Below are 23,768 nucleotides of genomic sequence, written 5' to 3' on the forward strand. Positions count from 1 at the left end.
GAGTTTCTCAGTGGCTTCCTGTTACTATTATAAGCCTACAGCTTCACAGAAGGAAACCAAACCCACCAGTGTGAAGAAAAGGTTCACAACAGTAACTACTTTTAAGAGTGCATGTTAAGGTGTCTGTTGAAGGAGAGGAGATCAGGCCTGGAAGGTGTAAGCTGGACCATATGGACTCTGGAATATCAAGTAAGCTTTTGTTTCACTCTTGGAAACTAATGATCACTAATGTACTGTAGGTTAATGGAAACTGATGAAGTGATAAATGTTCTCCGTAGCTTAAAGTGCCAGCAAAACGTCTTCACTTGCAGCTACTACATGAAGAAGCTGTATGTGTAGTAGATTCATGCTCTCAGTTGTTTTCATTTAAACAGTGCTATATACAATAATCAATAGTTTGATGCATTAACAAACCAATCAATCATATTGTTTATTGCTTTTCTGCCATGTCCCTCTGTGTCTGCACCTGTAGGTTCTCTCTCCAGCATGTCGATGACCCAGTCCAGCCCTGGTACCCCTGGTCGACCCCCCCACACCGCTGCCCCCGGGCCCCTCCAGGCTCCTCTTGGCACTGCTCTGGTCCAGTTCCAGCTAGGCCTCTTCAGGGAGGTGGTTCGGGTGTCTGGGGGGCAGCTCAGCTACTGCCATGCCAAGAGACTGGCTGCAGAGATCATAGAACGCAAGGTAAACCCATTGACCTACATAGTCACCTCACAAAGTATTGCCACCCTTGATAAAGATGAGAAGAAAATACTATAATATAAATAATAATACAAATACTGAGCTATAATGTATGCTCAAAATAAATGAGAGAATTGTATTATTTTAAACTAATACAATTGCTCAGAAAAATAGATTTTGTTTAACAAGTAACCATTTTTTCCCCAAAATGCAATTTTGCATGTAAAATGCACTACTAAAGATTCTTAGAGATGAAATCGAACAAAATTGAATCTGCATTAACATTTTACTTTTTTAAGAAACTGTATTGTGGCCTTCCATGGTTTCCTGTACCACTGGGATATAAAAAAATGAGTTAACACACATGTAAAATACATTTGTCATTCATCACCACGGGGAAAGCAGTGGTGTAAAGTACTTTAAGTAGTTTTTGGGGGTATCTGTACTTTACTTTAATATTTATATTTTTGACAACTTTTACTTTTACTCCACTACATTCCTAAAGAAAATAATGTACTTTTTACTGCATACATTTTACCTGACACCCAAAAGTCCTATTCACACACTTACCAAGAGAACATCACTGGTCATCCCTACTGCCTCTGATCAGGGAGACTCACTAAACACAAAGGCTTCTTTTGTAAATTATGTCTGCGCTTTGGAGTGTGCCACTTGCTATCCTTCAATAAAAATGTTTTTTAAATTGTGCCGTCTGGTTTGCTTAATGTAATGTAAGAAATGTTTTATACATTTTTCTTTTACTTTTGATTCTTACCTATATTTTAGCAATTATATTTACTTTTGATAGTTAAGTACATTTAAAACCAAATATTTTGAGACTTTTACTCAAGTAGTATTTTACTGGGTGACTTTCACTTTTACTTGAGTTATTTTCTATTAAGTTATCATTACTTTTACTCAAGTATGACAAATGGGTGCTTTTTCCAACACTGGGGGAAAGGCAAAGAGCTCACAAACAAAAAGAGAAAAATGGTTAGTGGCCCTCATAAATCAGGCAATGGGCAAAACAAATTGTCCACCCACACCAGCAGTGGGTTTGGCGTTGAAAGATGGATGCATGTGCAGAAGATAACCTCATATATAGTGGTGGATATGAAGTTGTTTTGATTCCACTGGTCCTAGCGCCCTTGTTAAGGTCAACGTCATCATGAACTCTACCAAGTACCAGAACATTTTAGCCAAAAACCTGGTTGCCTCTGCCAGGAGGCTGAAACTTGGCCACAAATGAATCTTCCAGCAAGACAATGACCCCAAGCATGCATCAAAATCAACCAAGAAATGGTTAATTGACCACAAAACCAACATTTTGCGATGACAATCTCAGTCTCTGGATTTGAGCCCCATTGAAAACCTTTGGTTTGGATTAGAGGTAAGTATCATACCCCATCCTACTATCATACCCCATTCAAAGGCTCTTAAATCTTTTGCCTTGCCCAATTTTTTATTTTAGCAAATTTAGCAAATTTAGCAAATTAACACTGGAGTGAGTGATGTGCAAGTAGAAATAATGGTGTGCAAAAGAGCAGAAAACAATATGGGGATGAGGTAGGTAGATTGGATGGGCTATTTACAGATAGGCTATGTACAGCTGCAGCGATCGATTAGCTGCTCGGATAAAAAACGTATTTTGTAAATACACAATCCATGTCTCAATTGCCTCAAGGTTTCAAAATTCTTCTTCTTTAACCTGTCTCCTCCCCTTCATCTACGTTGATTTGAATTGGATTTAACAAGTGACATCAATAAGGGATCATAGCTTTCACCTGGATTAACCTGATAAATCTGTCATGGAAAGAGCAGGTGTTCCTAATGTTTTGTACACTCAGTCTCAGACCTGTGTGTTTTATTTTAGCCAACTACTCTGACTATCATTGTGATACCATACAGTGGCTATAATCTTTCTCTTTCGTGCTCTCCATCTCTCTGTTTCTCTCTGTCTCTGTTAATTCAGTTCAGTATACTTTATTGACATGAAAAGAAAACACATTGTCAAAGTAAATATATAGCGACGATGGTCAAAGACCAACATATACTAGACAGTTTGTAATTAAGCAACACATGATAATGTCACTAACAGCAATTCCAACACATATTAATAAAGAATAATCACACTCTACTTCTCACTGGCTGTCCCTCGGGTTGTGGCAGGAGGCCACACATTTGGCTGATAAAACACAGCATTTAGTTTTTTCACCAAGTTTGTATTTAAGTTTGTCTTCATCATTTAATTTTTTTGCAAATTCTTCGTATTGTTTTATAATTTTGGAGAATAATGTATTTCTTATCTCAGAATATCTGTCACAGTTTGACAGAAAATGCAACTGTCTCCATCTCTTCCTGGGTGCAGAATGAGCACATCCTGTCCTCTCTGGGCAGCCAGATGTTCCTGTGACGACCGGTCTATGGACAGTGCTGAGCTCACTGAGTCTGTACATAGTGTTTTCCTCGGTTTTCTATCAGTCACAGTGGTCAAATAGCATTAAAGTTTACTTTGATTTTTTTTGTGGTTGGACCAGATTGTGAGTGCCTGAGGCTTTGTTGGGTTGGTAGTGGTTAGTGAACCGAGCCTTAGAACCAGCTGGCTGGTTGAATAACATTTTGTGTCTCTTTTTAGGATAATAATCAGAACTGGGAATTGGGCTGATTCAAATTAAATCTAATTTTATTAGTCACATGCGCCAAATACAACAGGTACCTTACAGTGAAATGCTTACTTATGAGCCCCTAGCCAACAATGCCGTTTTAATGCAAATGCAAATAGTCTGGTTAGCCATTCGATTAGATGTTCAGGAGTCTTATGGCTTGGGGGTAGAAGCTGTTTAGAAGCCTCTTGGACCTAGACATGGTGCTACGGCACCGCTTGCCGTGCGGTAGCAGAGAGAACAGTCTATTTAGGGCCTTCCTCTGACACCGCCTGGTATAGAGATCCTGGATGGCAGGAAGCTTGGCCCCAGTGATGTACTGGGCCATAAGCACTACCCTCTGTAGTGCCTTGCGGTCGGAGGCCGAGCAGTTGCCATACCAGGCAGTGATGCAGCCAGTCATGATGCTCTCGATGGTGCAGCTGTAGAACCTTTTGAGGATCTGAGGATTCTGCTCTGCATGCGTTGTTTGGAGTTTTTCTCTGTACTCTGAGGATGCTCTTGCAGAGTTTCAATTGGGTGTTTGTCCAATTTGTCAAATTCTTCTTTTGTAAGCGGACCCCACACTTCACTGGAATACAGTGCAATTAGTTATATTATTGAGTTGAATATTTTGAGCCAGATCCTAATTGGTATGTTTAATTTAATATATATTGTTAATGCCATAGAAAGCCCTCCTTGCTTTGTCTTTCAGGGCCTTCACAGCCAGGTTGAATGTCCCTCTGGAGATGATTCTTATTCCTAGATGTGTGTTGTATTTGAGTAGAGCCCAGTAAAAATGGGTATTGGTTTCCCTGACATCTGGATCTGTTCTGGAAAATCATAATTTTTGTCTTTTTGAGATTGACTGTTAGGGCCCAGGTCTGACAAAACTGTTTGCAGATGATCTAATTGTTGCTGTAACCCCTCTTTTGTGGGGGACAGTAGCACCAGGTCATCTGCATATTTTATTTGTGTCGTTAAGAGTGAGACCGGGGGCTGTTGTTCTAGTGTTTATGCCAATTCATGGATACTGTATTGAATAAATAGACTTGAGTTCAAGTTGTTCCCCTGTTTCACTCCGCACCCTTGGGAAAATACATGTCTATGTTTATTTCCAATTTTGACTGTTATTTCTATACATTGATTTGATGACACGTTTTTCCAATTCGTTTGAGAAAAATGTCTTCATGCCAAATTGGATATCCACAAAGCAGGAGAAATGTATTGATTCACGTTTATCAATTAGGGTTTGTCGGGTATAAATGTGTTCTGATGTTTGATCATTTGGTAGGAATGCAATTTGACTTTTGCTCAGGACATTGTTTTCACTGAGGAAGTGAAAGAATCTGCTGTTCATGACGGTGCCGAATATTCCCCCAGGTTTCTGTTGACACAAATGCCACGGTAATTGTTTGGATGAAATGTGTCTACATTTTTACAAAAAAATGTGTTCCAGAGGTCAGGGAAACAGCCTACACTCAAACATTGTTAAATATTTTGAATATGGAAGTGCTACATTTGTGGTGTGTGTATTTTATCATTTGGTTTAATATTCCGTCAGTACCACAAGCATTTCTGACTTGCAGGGCCTGTATTTTTTCTGATTGTTTTTATTTTATTTATTTTTATTTAACCTTTATTTAACTAGGCAAGTCAGTTAAGAACAAATTCTTATTTACAATGACGGCCTACCAAAAGGCAAAAGGTCTCCTGCGGGGACGGGGGCTGGGATTAAAATACATAAATAAATACAATATAAATAGGACAAAACACACATCACAACAAGAGAGACAACACAACACTACATAAAGAGAGACTTAAGACAACATCATAGCAAGGCAGCAACACATGACACCACAGCATGGTAGCAACACAACATAACAACAACATGGTAGCAGAACAAAATATGGTACAAACATGATTGGGCACAGTCAACAGCACAAAGGGCAACAAGGGAGAGACAACAATACATCACGCAAAGCAGCCACAACTGTCAGTAAGAGTGTCCATGATTGAGTCTTTGAATGAAGAGATGGAGATAAAACTGTCCAGTTTGAGTGTTTGTTGCAGCTCGTTCCAGTCGCTATCTGCAGCGAACTGAAAAGAGGAGCAACCCAGGGATGTGTGTGCTTTGGGGACCTTTAACAGAATGTGACTGGCAGAACGGGTGTTGTGTGTGGAGGATGGGGGAGTGTTACTGGGGAATCCAATGGGTTCTGGTTGTCTTTAATGGCTGATTCAATAATTTACAGTTTTCAGATTTTAGATTTATTTTTGATACGAATTCACTTTAATATGTCTATATCGTTCTTCAAAGTGAGGATTCCATAGCTCACCAGTTTGGATGCCCACTTCTACTCGGTGTAGTTTGTTTATGGAGTTCCAACTTCCCCAGCAGTTGTTTGAATCTATGGATTCCTCAATGTCATTAAGTTGGTGTCTGATGTGTGGTTCTTTGTTCTGAGATTCTGTCTGGATTCTTTTAGGGTTGTCCAATACTGAGTGCTCAGTTCCTGGTTGTCTGGTTGTCTGTGTTTTTGGTTAGATACATTCCTATGTTTTAAATGGATTTGCAATCATAATCAAACCATTTTTTCACAATTTGTCTTATTTGGATTGATTTTGGGTGTCTTTTTAAAATTGGATGAGGGCGTGTCCCAAAAAAGTTGTTTGTTTTGTACAGCCAAATGTATACCTTCCTTACTGTGGTGATGTGTGGTCCAGGTTTCTGGTAGTTTTCCACGCTATTCTTCGTCCATCTATAGGACTGATTGGTCTTGTGTCATTTACTGGTGGTCTCTTCTCCATTTTTGTTTGTGTCTTCCCTTTTAAGGTATGCTGTAATTTTGCTATGGTCTGACAGTGGTGTTAGTGGGCTGACTGGGGAAGACACTGGATCTAAGTCTGGGATGACATCATCTACAGTACTACTAAGAGGGGAGCTGTATGTATACCTGCCCGAAAAGTCCCCTCGTAGCCTTCCATTGACTATGTACAGACCCAGCGTTCCACAGAGCTGCCGTAGTTGGTTCCCATTTCTGTTGTTTTTATCAAAGTTCTTCCTGGGTGGATATGAGGGCAGAGGAGGTTTATAGGTATGTGTTTGTCTCCACGTGTGCTATTGCTATCTGGTTCTTCTCTAGTCCGAGTATTAAGATCCCTGCGGATCAGAACATTTCCTTGGACCCGGAAATGATTGATCTCCTCTTCTAGAACAGAGAAGCTCTCTTCCTTGTAGTGAGGGGATTCTGGTGGAGGATGTATGTACTGTAGCACACTCAAATACATTTTGGTCAGTGGAGATTACCAAAATGTTTCTCTCTCTTCCCCCCCCCCCCCCCCCCCCCCCCCCCTATGTCTCTACCTCACCTCAGTGAGAGATGGCCATGTTACTCCATCAGCCAGAGGGGCTGCCGTGTGGTTTAGCTGTGTCTGCAGCTAACTTTCCAACCACAACCTTCCACACACACACACACCCCGCTGTGCCTGTCTCGCTCAAATCAGCCCCCTTATCCTCTGATCTTCTGACTGTTTCCAGGCAGCAGGTCAGTTGGCCCGTGTAGTCTTTGTGTGAGAACTTGTATGCGGTTTGTGTGAATAATCTGTATCTCTCAGATCATTGCACTTTTCCTGTCTATAGGAACAAACACCCAAACAAACACTCACACTTGTTTCCATCTCATTTGAAAATCTATTTTTTATTTAACCTTTATTTAACTAGGCAAGTCAGTTAAGAACAAATTCTTGTTTACAATGACGGCCTAGGAACAGTGGGTTAACTGCCATAGTCAGGGGCAGAATGACTGATTTTTACCTTGTCAGCTCGGGGATTCGATCAAGCAACCTTTCGGTTACTGGCCCAACGCTCTAACCAATAGGCTACCTGCCGCCCCTAACGACAGCGCTCACATTGTTCCATGACCAGTCTCTCTCGATAATGGCCTACCCCTCCCTCAACGCCAACGTCTGTCTGCATGCTTTCGATGATGCTAACCAGACAGACCTCCTCTATAATCTTTCTCTCCTGCTCTGCCTTGATTGATCGATCAACCGATTTATAGACTAACTGATTGATCATGTCCCTTGTGTACTACAGGCTCCAGACTGTAGTGTGGTGGGTGTTGGGGAGAAGGTCCTCCTGTTCAGACACCAGACAGGCTCGGAACACCTCCTCCACAGACTCACGGACCAGGATGCACTGCTGGACGGCGACCTCATAGAGATCATCGTCTCAGGTCAGACCGGGTTTGTATTCCAAATGGCACCCTATTCCCTTTGTAGTGCACTACTTATGACCAGGGCCCACATATGGTTAATTGAATGTACTGAAATGTAGTACGTTAAGTGTCCAGATAAAGTAATGGAATATCTGCTCTTTCTGATCTGACTCAGGATCAGCTACTGTGACGGAGATAAAGATCCGCCCACACTCCCTGGCTGTCCAATCATATCGCACCCCCACCTTCTGTCATCACTGTGGGGAGATGCTGTGGGGGTTGGTACGTCAAGGGTTAAAATGTGAAGGTAAGGAAGTAGATACAGTAATAATTTATCCTTCATGTCATTAATCGCAGTATGAACCTTCACTATTTATTTCATGTTGAATTGTGTTGAATTCTTCGTTGTATCTACCATTTTACCTAAATAGATTTTGTCTCACATCTCTGTAGGTTGCGGGTTAGACTTTCATAAGCGCTGTGCGCTGCAGTTGCCTAGTGACTGTAGCCGTGCACGCCGTCGTGTGTGTGGCCCCAGCCTGTCCTTATTCCCCCCTGCCAGGCCCCGGACACACTCCCTCTCCACACCTGCAGGGGGCAGTATGGAGGAGGTCAGCACCAGTCATTATGGGCCGAATCCATTCCGCTGTTTAAGAGTGACATTTATGTGTGATTCTAAAATCTGACATGAAATCTTTCTGTTAATCTCTCTCCCTACCTCTTTGTCTTTCTCCCCCCCTCTCTCCCTCTTCCAGATCAGTATGTCCAAGCCCAGGCCCAGACCTCCGTCGTGGGCAGATCAACCGGTGTGGCTGGGGGTGGTCCAGGGAAAGGGTGGCGTGGCGGGCAGGGTGCCACACACCTTCCACATCCACAGCTACACCAAGCCCACCGTGTGCCAACACTGCTACCACCTCCTTAAGGGCCTGTTCCGCCAGGGCCTGCAGTGCTCCGGTGAGAGGGGCCAGAGGTCAGGGGTTGAAGGTCATAATTCAGATTGGGAGGTTGGTCACTGGGGTACTAAATACATGTATGATGCTTTCTCTAATCATAAGTTTCTGAAGCAGGTATGTCAATCACTTGGTGGTCAGATTCCAGATCTTGTGTTACAGCTGTGTCAGTAGTCTATGTACTGAAGTTGATCTCTCTTTCATTCAAATATATAATATATATAGACTGTAAACTGAACTGCCATCGTCGCTGTGAGTCCTCCCTGGTCCCTGCTGACTGTCCTGGAGTGAGGACCAACACCAATGGGGAAGGAGGTGTGAGAGACAATGACAAACATAATGGCCTTAAATGTTAAAACTATTCCTAATGCTTTCAAGATGAGAGAAAAACTGCATATGTAATTGACTGTGTACTTTATTTACAGTGACAGTTTAGTGTTGTGGTTTAGTATTGATGTAGTAAAGGATGTTACAGACTCCGTGTCCAGTCTGGGCTATAAGGACGACACAGAGGAGGATGATATAGGATGCAGTATGACATCACTAGAAGACCATGAGGATGAGCCATCTACTGAGGACCCATTCGCTGAGATCAAGGAGGTGGGACACCAGCCACCAATCACGTAAGAGGGATAACAAAATGCTGGGCTTTGATAGGATGTTAAGTATGTTTCCACTTGAGTTTTGATGATTATTTACTTATGATAGAGTATAGTACATCAGTGTCTGTCAACTGAAGTTGTAACAGTTCTCTCTCCCTCTTTCATCCCTCCCTGTCTCTCTCCCTCTTTCATCCCCCCCCACCCCTCCCACCCTCTCTCCCCCCCCCACCCCTCCCACCCTCTCTCCCCCCCCCACCCCTCCCACCCTCTCTCCCTACCCCTCCCACCCTCCCTCCCACCCTCCCTCCCTCCCTCCCTCCCTCCCACCCTCCCTCCCTCCCTCCCTCCCTCTCACTATCCCTCCTTCCCTCCCTCCCTCTCACTCTCCCTCCCTCCCTCCCTCCCTCCCTCTCACTCCCCCCTCCCTCCCTCTCACTCCCCCCTCCCTCCCTCTCACTCTCCCTCCCCCCCTCTCACTCCATCCCTCCCTCTCCCCCCCTCTCACTCCATCCCTCCCTCTCCCCCCCTCTCACTCCCTCCCTCTCTCTCTCTCTCCCTCCACCCCCCCCTCTCTCTCCCCCTCCACCCCCCCTCCCTCCCTCTCCACCCCTCCCTCTCCACCCCCCCTCCCTCCCTCTCCACCCCCCCTCCCTCCCTCTCCACCCCCCCTCCCTCCCTCTCCACCCCCCCTCCTGTCTCTCTCTCCCTCTGTCTCCCTGTCTCTCTCTCCCTCAATCCCTCTCCCTCCCTCCCTCTCTCTCTCTCCCCCTCCCTCCCTCTCCCCCTCCCTCCCCTCCCTCCCTCTCCCCCTCCCTCCCTCTCCCCCTCCCTCCCTCCATCTCCCCCTCCCTCCCTCCATCTCCCCCTCCCTCCCTCCATCTCCCCCCCCTCCCTCCCTCCATCTCTCTCTCCCCCTCCCTCCCTCCATCTCTCTCTCCCCCTCCCTCCCTCCATCTCTCTCTCCCTCATCCCTCTCTTTCTCCCTCATCCCCCTCTCTCCCTCCCTCCCCCTCTCTCTCTCTCCCCTCTTTCATCCCTCGCCCCCCCCACCCTCCCCACCCTCTCGCTCTCCCCTCTTTCATCCCTCGCCCCCCCCACCCTCCCCACCCTCTCGCTCTCCCCACCCTCTCGCTCTCCCCACCCTCTCGCTCTCCCCCCTCTCGCTTCCCCCCTTCTCGCTTCCCCCCCTCCCGCTCTCCCTCCCCCCTCACTCTCTCGCTCACCCCACTCGCTCTCCCCCCCTCTCTCTCCCTCTCCCCCCCTCTCTCTTCCCCCCTCCCCCTCCCCTCTCTTCCCCCTCCCCCCTCTCTCTTCCCCCCTCTCTCTTCCCCCCTCCCCGCCTCTCTTCCCCCCTCCCCCCCTCTCTCTTCCCTCTCTCTTCCCCCCTCCCCCCTCTCTCTTCCCCCCTCCCCCCCTCTCTTCCCCCCTCCCCCCCTCTCTTCCCCTCTCTCTCTTCCCCCCTCCCCCCCCTCCCTCTCCCCTCCCTCCCTCTCCCTCTCCCTCCCCTCTCCCTCTCCCTCTCCCTCCCTCCCTCTCCCTCTCCCTCCCTCTCTCTCTCTCTCTCCCCTCCCTCTCCCTCCTTCCCTCTCCCTCCTCTCTCTCCCTCCCTCTCTCTCTCTCTCTCTCTCTCTCTCCCTCCCTCCCTCTCTCCCAGTCCGTGTTTCAGTAGTTATATTCCTCTGATGCGGGTGGTCCAATCAGTTCGTCACACTAAGAGACGGGCCAGTGGAGTCTTGAGAGAGGGCTGGCTACTGCATCACACCAACACCGACACACTGGTGAGAACACACACACACACACACACACACACACACACACACACACACACACACACACACACACACACACACACACACACACACACACACACACAGCAGCTGCGAAGGGGGGATGCAGAAGATTATTATTTTTTTGCTCGCAATGAAGACGTCTACATCGGTTTGCTAATACAGGACCAGTAAAGGCCCAGTGCACTACTTTTGTGAAAAAATGTAAACTACATGTATTTGTAAATGTAACTTATTTATATGTGAACTGAAATGGTCTTCATTTATTTTACTAGACTCTCTTATCCAGAGAGATTTACAGTAGGGAGTGCATACATTTTCACGCTGGTCCCCCGTGGGAATCAAACCCACAACCTGAGCATTACAAGCACAATGCTCTACCAACTGAGCCACATCATCACAAACCACTTGATGTCTCAATGTACTCAGTTAGTGTATTGAACATTGTTTTTCTTCATGGTGATAGAAAGTCAACAGGTTCTAACCTAGATGACCAGCCTATATACAATACAGTAATGTACATTTACATGAAGTGGTTTGTAAGGATGGTAAAATAAAACTGCACAAAAAGTGGTTGTTATCCATGTTATTTCATCAAAACAAATATTAATTTGATGTGGATGTTTTGGGTCTTTGCTTAAAACAAAAGAGGGCTCCCGAGTGGCACAGCGGTCTAAGGCACTGCATCTTAGTGCGAGAGGCGTAACTACAGACCCTGGTTTGATTCCAGGCGGTATCACAACCGGACGTGATTGGGAGCCCCATAAGGCAGCACTCAAATCAGAATAAAAAATATATATATTATTTTCAGGGGGGGCTGCAGCATCCTCAGAACCCCTACTACACACACACACACACACACACACACACACACACACACACACACACACACACACACACACACACACACACACACACACACACACACACACACACACACACACACACACACACACACACACACACACACACACACACACACACACACACACACAGAGAGAGAGAGAACACTTATAACATACTTTCCTATTGTTTCTGTCAGAGGAAACGTCATTACTGGATATTGGACTGGAAGAATATTACTCTGTATCAGAATGAGACAAGCACCAAGTACTACAAGGTAGTTCACTGGTTGTTGCTTAGCCTCTTAGACCTCACTGCCCCTATCTGAGATATCTACTGCAGCCCTTTGTGCTGTTGTCTGTGTTCAACTATTTTTGTACCGTGTTTTGTGCTGCTACCATGTTGTTGCCATGTTGTGTTGCTACCATGCTGTGTTGTCATGTGTTGCTGTCATGCTATGTTTTTGTCTTAGGTCTCTCTTTATGTAGTGTTGTGTTGTCTCTCTTGTCGTGATGTGTGTTTTGTCCTTTATTTTTAATCCCAGCCTCCATCCCTGCAGGAGGCCTTTTGGTAGGCCGTCATTGTAAATAAGAATTGATTTGTTCTTAACTGACTTGCCTAGTTAAATAAAACATTTAAAAAGTTACATGGGATGAAAGAATCATCTAGCATTTACCAAACCAAGGCCAGGCAGTTACCTCAACACGACAGTACTGACCTCTAGTGGCCAAATAGAATATCAACATCAACAAATATGTTTTTTTCTGTCTTCCACCCTCCCTTATTTTGGGCTCCCGAGTGGCGCAGCGGTCTAAGGCACTGCATCTCAGTGCTAGAGGCGTCACTACAGACACCCTGGTTCAGCGGTCTAAGGCACTGCATCTCAGTGCTAGAGGCGTCACTACAGACCCTGGTTTGATTTCAGGCTGTATCACAACCGGCCGTGATTGGGAGTCCCATAGGGCGGCGCACAATTGGCCCAGCGTCGTCCGGGTTTGACCGGGGTAGGCCGTCATTGTAAATAAGAATTTGTTCTTACCTGACATGCCTAGTTAAATAAAATTATCCCATGTCTCAGCCTATCCCTTACATTTTCATCCATTCTTCTTCCCCTCTTCCCTCCCTCCCTCTCTAGGAGCTTCCTCTGTCTAACGTGCTGCAGGTGCGAGGCCCCGCTCAGCTGTCTGGCCCCTTGTTGCCAGACAACAGTGCCCACTCGTTCGAGGTGGTGACTGGCACGCTGGTATACTGTGTGCTGGCGGGCAGGGACGGGCAGGCCTGGGAGACCGCAGTACGCCAGGCTCTGATGCCTGTCCAGAGCAGCGGGCAGGCGGGCAAACAGGGACAGGGTGAGTCAGAGAGTTAGCTAGCATGTTTGGACTGTGGTAGAAGTGTAGTCAAAGACAGTACAATATGAAGACAGGCAGAATCAGTGATGCCAATTTAGCAATTTTGTTGCTAGATTTAGCAACTTTTCAGACTACCCTGGCAACTTTTTTTCAAACAGCACCTAGCAACACATTTAGCTACTTTTAAACATGTATTTAACTTTTAGCAACTTTTGAAAAGTGACTCAAACGCTAAAATGCACACATTTGCCCTCTAAATGACTCAAAAACGATTTTCTCTGTCACACACTCAAGTCACAACACACGTGCCTGGCTGCAAAAGTGCATTGTGAGTGACGTCAGCAGCAGGCCAGCGGCAATATTAATATAGTTGGTCACAAATGTTTGATCTTGAACAGAACTTACAACATCAATCAACATGTCTCAATCAAAATTATACAGCCAGAAGTATAGAAAAGAGTGGGAGTCTGTACCTGAACAAATGTCAAATCATATTTTTTGCCGAGATGGCCAGTCAATTTGAGTAACGTTATTGTGTATTCTACGTAATGACGCAGTTTTACGTTATCACGCAATGACATCACAACGTCATTTAGCAACTTTTAGCAACAAATCAACATAAAGCACATAATGACAATCTAAATACGGTCAAATTGCTTCTCCGTTATTGGTTCAATACACCAAATGATTTAATCTGTACTATAGAAGTGATTGATAGTGAATGGTTAAGAGGTATAATTTTTTTCATAAAACATTCTTGTGAAATGGTGTTAACACAGTGTTAATCATTGTGAAAGTGTTAATACAAGTCACATTGCTCTAAAATAATCATATTCATTTAAAGTATAAAAATCCAAAAGCCCCAACAGTTTGCTTTTTGTCTTCTTTTATTTCATAATAAATTACATTTAATGTGTAGAGATAAGTACTAGTAGTAGCCCTCCATCTAGAGGACAAGATGATCCCCATACAAGTTGGTGTTGCTGCTGCCATTCCCCTTATGTTGCTCTAAGGAGAGTAGAGGAACAGACATAGATATAATGAGGGATGAGTTAGATTAACAGGGGGGATGAGACTTTACAGACAGATGACTGAAGGAAGTGTCTGTGTTCTGCTCACCCCCAAAGTGCTTGGTTAGACCAACCAGGAGCCCTACTACCAGATTGAAGTGCTTGGTTAGACCAACCAGGAGCCCTACTACCAGATTGAAGTGCTTGGTTAGACCAACCAGGAGCCCTACTACCAGATTGAAGCCATTTCTTGGACTTTAGGGGACCCTCAGCAACAGGGTTTCAGCCAGTGAGGGGCCAAAGGAGGTACATGCTGGTGATCCCCATACATGTTTGTGCTGCTGCCATTCCCCGTCACCACAGAGACAGACAGAGAGTAGAGGAACAGACAGAGATAGATGTCAATGGGCAATTTATTGTCATCAAGAAACTTGAACAAGGCAATGATCATTGAATCACCAGCTGGAATGGTGATTATTCCTCCAAATGTGCTTATGATTTGAGAGTTTCTTGCTGTGGTATCTTATCACCACACAGTTGCTTCTTGCTTGTGACTTTCATCAATAATCAACGAGTAAGACTCATTCCCAATGTCCTTTATTAGTTCCTCATGCACTGCAGGCCCTATAACTGCATTTATGAGCGCTGTGCATTTTGTCATGTGGATATTGATTCCTTTCTTAGCAATGTCTTCAACAACACTACCCAGGTGATCTACAGTTGCAGTGCTGGAGTGGTATGCTGCATGCAATATGTGCAGCCATCTGTACCTCGGATCGTTTAATTGTGTTATTCTCTCGTACAAATGTAATTCCTGTGTTATGTTAATGTTAATGCATGCGAAAATGGAGCAGCATTTCTCTTGTGTTTGTGCATGAGAATTAAGATCGGTGTGATGGACTCGCATGTCTGTCATCTCCTGGGGTGCTCTTAGTCCATTCCTTTATATCCTATTCTCTTTCCCAGTCTTTGCAATATTTTCGCCCATATCTTGCCCATTTGCCTGGCATTCTGACAGTAGAATCGTGTCTTGCCAGTAAACTGGCGTGTCAAATCGGTTCGTTCCTCTGACTTCAACTTTCTGGCCAATGTTAGCTAGCTAGCTGGATGCATACACAGAGGAAGCACATTGTTCGATCCTCTCTGAAACTATTGGATGATTATTTGTCAGTTTCTCTCCCTTCCTGTGTTGGCTTTAAATATTGGTAGGACTGGGGGCAGTCAGGATACAAAGAACGAAGCAAATCATTTTGAGGGATAAGTATGTAGCTAGCTATCTAGCGCTGCTGTTCGTTGTTGAATCGCACATCAATTGTCATGTTGCACTCTGTCTCGACAGTACTACACACACTCTCCTCTGGTTCGCCCCTCACTTCCAATGACTGTACATGAAGCTCCTTCCCCGCCACCATTCACTAACTCGCAACAGCAGCCTGCCCCATATGCCTCACTGCCTGGTAGTCAACAGCAGTCTGCCTCATATGCCTCACTGCCTGGTAGTCAACAGCAGCCTGCCTCATATGCCTCACTGCCTGGTAGTCAGCAGCAGCCTGCCTCATATGCCTCACTGCCTGGTAGTCAACAGCAGTCTGCCTCATATGCCTCACTGCCTGGTAGTCAGCAGCAGCCTGCCTCATATGCCTCACTGCCTGGTAGTCAACAGCAGTCTGCCTCATATGCCTCACTGCCTGGTAGTCAACAGCAGCTTGCCTCATATGCCTCACTGCCTGGTAGTCAGCAGCAGCCTGCCTCATATGCCTCACTGCCTGGTAGTCAACAGCAGTCTGCCTCATATGCCTCACTGCCTGGTAGTCAACAGCAGCCTGCCTCATATGCCTCACTGCCTGGTAGTCAACAGCAGCCTGCCTCATATGCCTCACTGCCTGGTAGTCAGCAGCAGTCTGCCTCATATGCCTCACTGCCTGGTAGTCAACAGCAGCCTGCCTCATATGCCTCACTGCCTGGTAGTCAACAGCAGCCTGCCTCATATGCCTCACTGCCTGGTAGTCAACAGCAGCCTGCCTCATATGCCTCACTGCCTGGCAGTCAACAGCAGCCTGCCTCATATGCCTCACTGCCTGGTAGTCAGCAGCAGCCTGCCTCGTATGCCTCACTGCCTGGTAGTCAGCAGCAGTCTGCCTCGTATGCCTCACTGCCTGGTAGTCAACAGCAGCCTGCCTCATATGCCTCACTGCCTGGTAGTCAACAGCAGCCTGCCTCATATGCCTCACTGCCTGGTAGTCAGCAGCAGCCTGCCTCGTATGCCTCACTGCCTGGTAGTCAACAGCAGCCTGCCTCGTATGCCTCACTGCCTGGTAGTCAACAGCAGCCTGCCTCATACGCCTCACTGCCTGGTAGTCAACAGCAGCCTGCCACATATGCCTCACTGCCTGGTAGTCAGCAGCAGCCTGCCTCATATGCCTCACTGCCTGGTAGTCAACAGCAGCCTGCCTCATATGCCTCACTGCCTGGTAGTCAGCAGCAGTCTGCCTCATATGCCTCACTGCCTGGTAGTCAGCAGCAGCCTGCCTCACTGCCTGGTAGTCAGCAGCAGCCTGCCTCATATGCCTCACTGCCTGGTAGTCAACAGCAGCCTGCCTCATATGCCTCACTGCCTGGTAGTCAACAGCAGCCTGCCTCATATGCCTCACTGCCTGGTAGTCAGCAGCAGTCTGCCTCATATGCCTCACTGCCTGGTAGTCAACAGCAGCCTGCCTCATATGCCTCACTGCCTGGTAGTCAACAGCAGCCTGCCTCATATGCCTCACTGCCTGGTAGTCAACAGCAGCCTGCCTCATATGCCTCACTGCCTGGTAGTCAACAGCAGCCTGCCTCATATGCCTCACTGCCTGGCAGTCAACAGCAGCCTGCCTCATATGCCTCACTGCCTGGTAGTCAGCAGCAGCCTGCCTCGTATGCCTCACTGCCTGGTAGTCAGCAGCAGTCTGCCTCATATGCCTCACTGCCTGGTAGTCAACAGCAGCCTGCCTCATATGCCTCACTGCCTGGTAGTCAACAGCAGCCTGCCTCATATGCCTCACTGCCTGGTAGTCAGCAGCAGCCTGCCTCGTATGCCTCACTGCCTGGTAGTCAACAGCAGCCTGCCTCGTATGCCTCACTGCCTGGTAGTCAACAGCAGCCTGCCTCGTATGCCTCACTGCCTGGTAGTCAACAGCAGCCTGCCTCATACGCCTCACTGCCTGGTAGTCAACAGCAGCCTGCCACATATGCCTCACTGCCTGGTAGTCAGCAGCAGCCTGCCTCATATGCCTCACTGCCTGGTAGTCAACAGCAGCCTGCCTCATATGCCTCACTGCCTGGTAGTCAGCAGCAGTCTGCCTCATATGCCTCACTGCCTGGTAGTCAGCAGCAGCCTGCCTCACTGCCTGGTAGTCAGCAGCAGCCTGCCTCATATGCCTCACTGCCTGGTAGTCAACAGCAGCCTGCCTCATATGCCTCACTGCCTGGTAGTCAACAGCAGCCTGCCTCATATGCCTCACTGCCTGGTAGTCAGCAGCAGCCTGCCTCATATGCCTCACTGCCTGGTAGTCAACAGCAGCCTGCCTCACATGCCTCACTGCCTGGTAGTCAACAGCAGTTGGTCACAGTGAAATTCATAGATTATAAAAAAAGATAAATACCATGGCGGCCGCAGTGCAATTTAGAAGTAGACCCAAAACCCGCAACCCGCGACCAATATATGCTCACCTGCGACATCGTTTTCAAAGTAGAACAATGTACAGGAAAACCGCGAACATGGCAAGCCTTAATAACATGTTCAACTACGTAAGACATTGGAATCTAGGTCATGCCTTTAGATTTTGAGAACATTTTAATTTAAGGAAGAATTTGTCACTTCTCTCTGGCCGTGTTTGAGAGCATCAAAACAACTGCAGGTGACTGCAGACTGACTGATCTACAAATCACCTCATCATAAATAACGACTCGTTATTATTTGTAGATCAGTCAGTCAGTCACAATTTATCCATGCTATACATTGCGTTTTTGATCCTCTTGAACACGGCCTATTGACTTCTCAAACCCCAAACTCAGCCTGGTCTGCGTGGTCTGTTTCGCAAACGTTCCCGGTAGTCTCACAATGTTGCACCTCTGGGTTTAGAAACTCTGTGGTGTAGTATTGTTCTGAGACATGTAAATGAGTGACATCCGAGTAACGTATTGACAGAATTTGGTCATTTAGGTTTCTGTCTGAACCCTCTGTGAGCGTCCCGACGCACCACCATGGCATCCTGTGTCACTGTTGGCCAAACTCTCCATATCTCTGTGACATGCCAAGGGATGGTCTCCCACATGGTTTGCATAAAGGTTTTGTAGTAAAGCTGGCATCATAAGGGATGTTAGATTTAGTTCATGTCCATGCTCATATTCCTTAACTTTTGATCAAAGAATACTCTTTCTGTTATAGACCATGGACCCCAGAGTGGAGAGAAACCGGTAAGTGGGAGGGGAGGATGGAGGGTAATGGATCTATATTGTGTATGAACTCTCAAAGACTCGTTGCTTTTGTCTGAAATGGATAGATGAGTAACTAACACTGTATTTGTGTGTGTTCTTTACATTCGTATTTATGTTTGTGTGTGTGTGTATTTATGTGTGTGTGTCTTTCAGGACGTCAGTTCAGTGTATCAGATCTTCACTGATGAGGTGCTTGGTTCAGGACAGTTTGGAGTTGTGTATAGAGGTGGGTTTGACATCACTCTAGATACGATACGTTACACTAGAAGAGATAATTTTTATACCATTACCTGTTAGGAACATTTAGTTCCTTCTATTGAGATTATATAGTATTATCATTGTATTAGATGGCTAGCTGAGAGTCTACTCTCGTCTCCAGGCACCCACAGACAGTCTGGTCACCCAGTGGCCATCAAGGTCATCGACAAAACCCGTTTCCATACCAAACAGGAGAGACAGTTGAGGAACGAGCAGGCAATTCTACAGGTGAAGGTTCTAGATCTGTGTGTTTGGATTCAATTTGTATTACAGGGAGTTAGGGTATTTGAAATGAACATGGCTCCAGAGTGGCACAGCGGTCTAAGGCACTGCATCTCAGTGCTTGAGGCGTCACTACAGACACCCTGGTTCGAATCCAGGCTGTTTCACAACCGATTGAGAGTCCCATAGGGCGGTGCACAATTGGCCCAGTGTCAGCTGGGTTTGGCCGGTGTAGGCCGTCATTGTAAATAAGAATTTGTTGTTAACTGATTTGCCTAGTTCAATGAAGGTTAAATAAATAAAAAATCCATTGTGTGTGTGTCCAGAATCTGTCTCACCTGGGTGTAGTTCTACTGGAGGGAATGTTTGAGACCCTGGAGCATGTCTTCGTTGTCATGGAGAAGCTCCATGGAGACATGCTGGAGATGATTCTGTCCAATGAAAAGGGCCGTCTGCCAGAGCGCACGACACGCTTCCTGGTTACACAGGTACTGGTCACGTAGCAAGGGAACACTGATTATTTCTTCAACGGTCTGCGGTAGTTCTGGGGGAAAGTAGTATTTTTTATAATACTTGTCTGTCATCATTTGCTGCATATGCCACTCTGTAAAATCACTTCAAAGATTCCATTGATTCCTAAAGAGGAATCACTTGATTTTGATCTTTGTTGACTCACAGACTAGTGTGTGTGTGTAGATTCTAGAGGCCCTGCGCTACCTGCACTTCAAACACATTGCTCACTGTGACCTGAAACCTGAGAATGTATTGGTGGCCTCCCCAGATCCTTTCCCTCAGGTTGGTGTGTGTGTACACTTGTCAATCTCCCTCAGTGTGTCTGTGAGACTCTCTACTTGGTTAATAATCCTTCCAACATCAGACTTTACAGTGACTCCTCTCCTCCTTCCTCTCAGGTTAAGCTGTGTGACTTTGGCTTCGCCCGAATCATCGGCGAGAAGTCTTTCCGCCGCTCAGTGGTGGGCACGCCGGCCTACCTGGCGCCCGAGGTCATCAGTATCCATGGTTACAACCGTTCGCTGGACATGTGGGCTGTGGGCGTGGTCCTGTACGTTAGCCTGAGCGGAACGTTCCCCTTCAACGAGGATGAGGACATCAGTCAACAGATCACCAATGCTACCTTCATGTACCCCCGTCTGCTCTGGTCTAACATCTCACTAGAGGGTAAGTCTGTACCCCCGTCTGCTCTGGTCTAACATCTCACTAGAGGGTAAGTCTGTACCCCCGTCTGCTCTGGTCTAACATCTCACTAGAGGGTAAGTCTGTACCTCACTTACCCTGGTCTAACATCTCACTAGAGGGTAAGTCTGTACCTCACTTACCCTGGTCTAACATCTCACTAGAGGGTAAGTCTGTACCTCACTTACCCTGGTCTAACATCTCACTAGAGGGTAAGTCTGTACCTCACTTACCCTGGTCTAACATCTCACTAGAGGGTAAGTCTGTACCCTGCCTGCTCTGGTCTAACATCTCACTAGAGGGTAAGTCTGTACCTCGCTTGCCCTGGTCTAACATCTCACTAGAGGGTAAGTCTGTACCTCGCTTGCCCTGGTCTAACATCTCACTAGAGGGTAAGTCTGTACCTCGCTTGCCCTGGTCTAACATCTCACTAGAGGGTAAGTCTGCACCCAGCCTGCTCTGGTCTAACATCTCACTAGAGGGTAAGTCTGTACCTCGCTTACCCTGGTCTAACATCTCACTAGAGGGTAAGTCTGTACTCAGCCTGCTCTGGTCTAACATCTCACTAGAGGGAAAGTCTGTTCTCAGCCTGCCCTGGTCTAACATCTTACTAGAGGGTAAGTCTATACCCTGCCTGCCCTGGTCTAACATCTCACGAGAGGGTAAGTCTGTACTCAGCCTGCCCTGGTCTAACATCTCACTAGAGGGTAAGTCTGTACTCAGCCTGCCCTGGTCTAACATCTCACTAGAGGGTAAGTCTGTACCCTGCCTGCGCTGGTCTAACATCTCACTAGAGGGTAAGTCTGTACCCTGCCTGCCCTGGTCTAACATCTCACTAGAGGGTAAGTCTGTACCCTGCCCGCCCTGGTCTAACATCTCACTAGAGGGTAAGTCTGTACCCTGCCTGCCCTGGTCTAACATCTCACTAGAGGGTAAGTCTGTACCTCGCTTGCCCTGGTCTAACAACTCACTAGAGGGTAAGTCTGTACCTCACTTGCCCTGGCTTGCCCTGGTCTAACAACTCACTAGAGGGTAAGTCTGTACCTCACTTGCCCTGGTCTAGCATCTCACTAGAGGGTAAGTCTGTACCCTGCCTACCCTGGTCTAACATCTCAATAGAGGGTAAGTCTGTACCCTGCCTGCCCTGGTCTAACATCTCACTAGAGGGTAAGTCTGTACTCAGCCTGCCCTGGTCTAACATCTCACTAGAGGGTAAGTCTGTACTCAGCCTGCCCTGGTCTAACATCTCACTAGAGGGTAAGTCTGTACTCAGCCTGCCCTGGTCTAACATCTCCCTAGAGGGTAAGTCTGTACTCAGCCTGCCCTGGTCTAACATCTCACTAGAGGGTAAGTCTGCACACAGCCTGCCCTGGTCTAACATCTCACTAGAGGGTAAGTCTGTACCCTGCCTGCGCTGGTCTAACATCTCACTAGAGGGTAAGTCTGTACCCTGCCTGCCCTGGTCTAACATCTCACTAGAGGGTAAGTCTGTACCCTGCCCGCCCTGGTCTAACATCTCACTAGAGGGTAAGTCTGTACCCTGCCTGCCCTGGTCTATCATTTCACTAGAGGGTAAGTCTGTACCCTGCCTGCCCTGGTCTAACATCTCACTAGAGGGTAAGTCTGTACCTCGCTTGCCCTGGTCTAACAACTCACTAGAGGGTAAGTCTGTACCTCACTTGCCCTGGCTTGCCCTGGTCTAACAACTCACTAGAGGGTAAGTCTGTACCTCACTTGCCCTGGTCTAGCATCTCACTAGAGGGTAAGTCTGTACCCTGCCTACCCTGGTCTAACATCTCAATAGAGGGTAAGTCTGTACCCTGCCTGCCCTGGTCTAACATCTCACTAGAGGGTAAGTCTGTACTCAGCCTGCCCTGGTCTAACATCTCACTAGAGGGTAAGTCTGTACTCAGCCTGCCCTGGTCTAACATCTCACTAGAGGGTAAGTCTGTACTCAGCCTGCCCTGGTCTAACATCTCCCTAGAGGGTAAGTCTGTACTCAGCCTGCCCTGGTCTAACATCTCACTAGAGGGTAAGTCTGCACACAGCCTGCCCTGGTCTAACATCTCACTAGAGGGTAAGTCTGTACCCTGCCTGCCCTGGTCTAACATCTCACTAGAGGGTGAGCAGGGTTTTCACCTAGTGTTTTGTCTAAGGTGGGGAGCAGAAGCCAATGAATCAGCATTCAGGGCTGACATTGCCTCTCTCTCCTCTCGGTCTCTCTGTCTCCATCTCTCTCTCGCTCCCTCTCTGTAGCGGTGAGTCTGATCAACAACCTTCTCCAGGTGTCAGTGAGACGTAGGTTCAGTGTGGGGAAGGCCCTGGGACACCCCTGGCTACAGGTAAGAGATCTCAACCTGTATGAATGGACAATCACTGACAGGCTGGGGGGTTATTTCGGATGCTGTGTGAAGAGGTAGGGATTCAGATGTTTTCTGAAGATGACATGGACTCTGCTCTCCTAGCGTCATGGGGAAGCTCGTTCCACCATTGTTGTATCAGGACAGAGAAGGGATTTGACTGGGCTGAGCGGGAGCTGACCACCCGTAGGGGTGGGAGGACCAAGAGACCCTAGCCATAACTCTAACACTTACCCTAACCCTATCCCAACCCTTCTCCTGACCATTTACCATAACCCTATTCTTAACCAAACCATGACCTTAACACCCCAGGACTTCCAGTTGTGGTGTGACCTGAGGGAGTTTGAGCAGAGGATGGGCTGCCAGTACCTGACCCATGAGGGAGACGAGGACCGCTGGAGACGCCACGCACAGGAGAGGGGCCTGGTCTTCCCTCTCACCTCCCCTGGACCCCCGCGCGATGACAGCCTGTGACCCGAGGCCCAAAGGTGTAAGGTCAATGGCTGGACAAGATGGCTACTGGACTACTGGTGTGTTTCAGTGGTGACCAGCAAAAACAAAATGAATTCTGATGAACTGCTAAAGAAGCACACAGCGACCTATGCTTTTTATGGACAAAAGTCTTAAAAAGATATATGATTACTGTAATTTTTTGTCATGATACTACTATACTGCCTGCGTCTGAGTGATGGAAGCCAGGTGAACAGGCCGTGGCTCAGGTGGCTAAAGTCCTCGATGATCTTCTTGGCCTTCCTGTGACACCTGGTGTTGTAGGTGTCCTGGAAGTCAGACAGAGAGCACCCGATGGTGCGTTTGGCTAAGCGTACCACCCTCTGTAGAGCCTTGCGATCAGCGGTGGTGTGGTTGCCGTCCCGACAGTATGCTCTCGATACCCCTGTCCAATTGATGGTGCTGTTCACCAAACAATAAACAGCATTGCTAATCTCTTGACTCGACACTCAGTAACTTGATATTTGCAAATGTATGGTGTTTAAAATCCTCTATATTGAGTGAAAAATAGATACATTTAACTGGTGCTATTGTTTAGGGGGTTAATATTAAAGGTTCTAAAAGGGTTTAAATCTAGGTTGTCTTTCTCTGTCTTTTCCTCTATATCGCTCTCTCCTCCCCCTTCCCTCTAACCCCGCCCTCTGGCAAAACCCCTCCCACAACC

General features: G+C 47.1%; 1 protein-coding gene across 1 annotated transcript; it reads left to right on the forward strand.

Annotated features, from left to right (window-relative positions):
• Window positions 1-76: 76 nt before the first annotated feature.
• LOC120030667 (serine/threonine-protein kinase D3-like) lies at window positions 77-23,600 on the forward strand. Its single transcript, XM_038976107.1, has 19 exons — window positions 77-189; window positions 473-684; window positions 7,423-7,561; window positions 7,719-7,850; window positions 7,997-8,154; window positions 8,299-8,497; window positions 8,719-8,808; window positions 8,969-9,116; window positions 10,750-10,873; window positions 11,925-12,002; window positions 12,861-13,074; window positions 18,511-18,539; window positions 18,714-18,786; window positions 18,940-19,046; window positions 19,367-19,528; window positions 19,737-19,835; window positions 19,952-20,219; window positions 22,491-22,576; window positions 22,907-23,600. Exons 1-19 carry the CDS (start codon window positions 171-173, stop codon window positions 23,066-23,068), a joined length of 2,499 nt encoding a protein of 832 aa, XP_038832035.1. The 5' UTR covers window positions 77-170; the 3' UTR covers window positions 23,069-23,600.
• Window positions 23,601-23,768: the final 168 nt, after the last annotated feature.

Source organism: Salvelinus namaycush, chromosome 36, assembly GCF_016432855.1.
Source record: "Salvelinus namaycush isolate Seneca chromosome 36, SaNama_1.0, whole genome shotgun sequence".
NCBI classification, from domain to species: Eukaryota; Metazoa; Chordata; class Actinopteri; order Salmoniformes; family Salmonidae; genus Salvelinus; species Salvelinus namaycush.

Excerpts from the sequence above, each read along its gene's own strand:
- LOC120030667 (XM_038976107.1), top strand. Across the intron at positions 8,155-8,298 it reads CAGGGGGCAGTATGGAGGAG|ATCAGTATGTCCAAGCCCAG; the intron begins GTCAGCACCAGT and ends TCCCTCTTCCAG. Across the intron at positions 10,874-11,924 it reads ACACCAACACCGACACACTG|AGGAAACGTCATTACTGGAT; the intron begins GTGAGAACACAC and ends TGTTTCTGTCAG.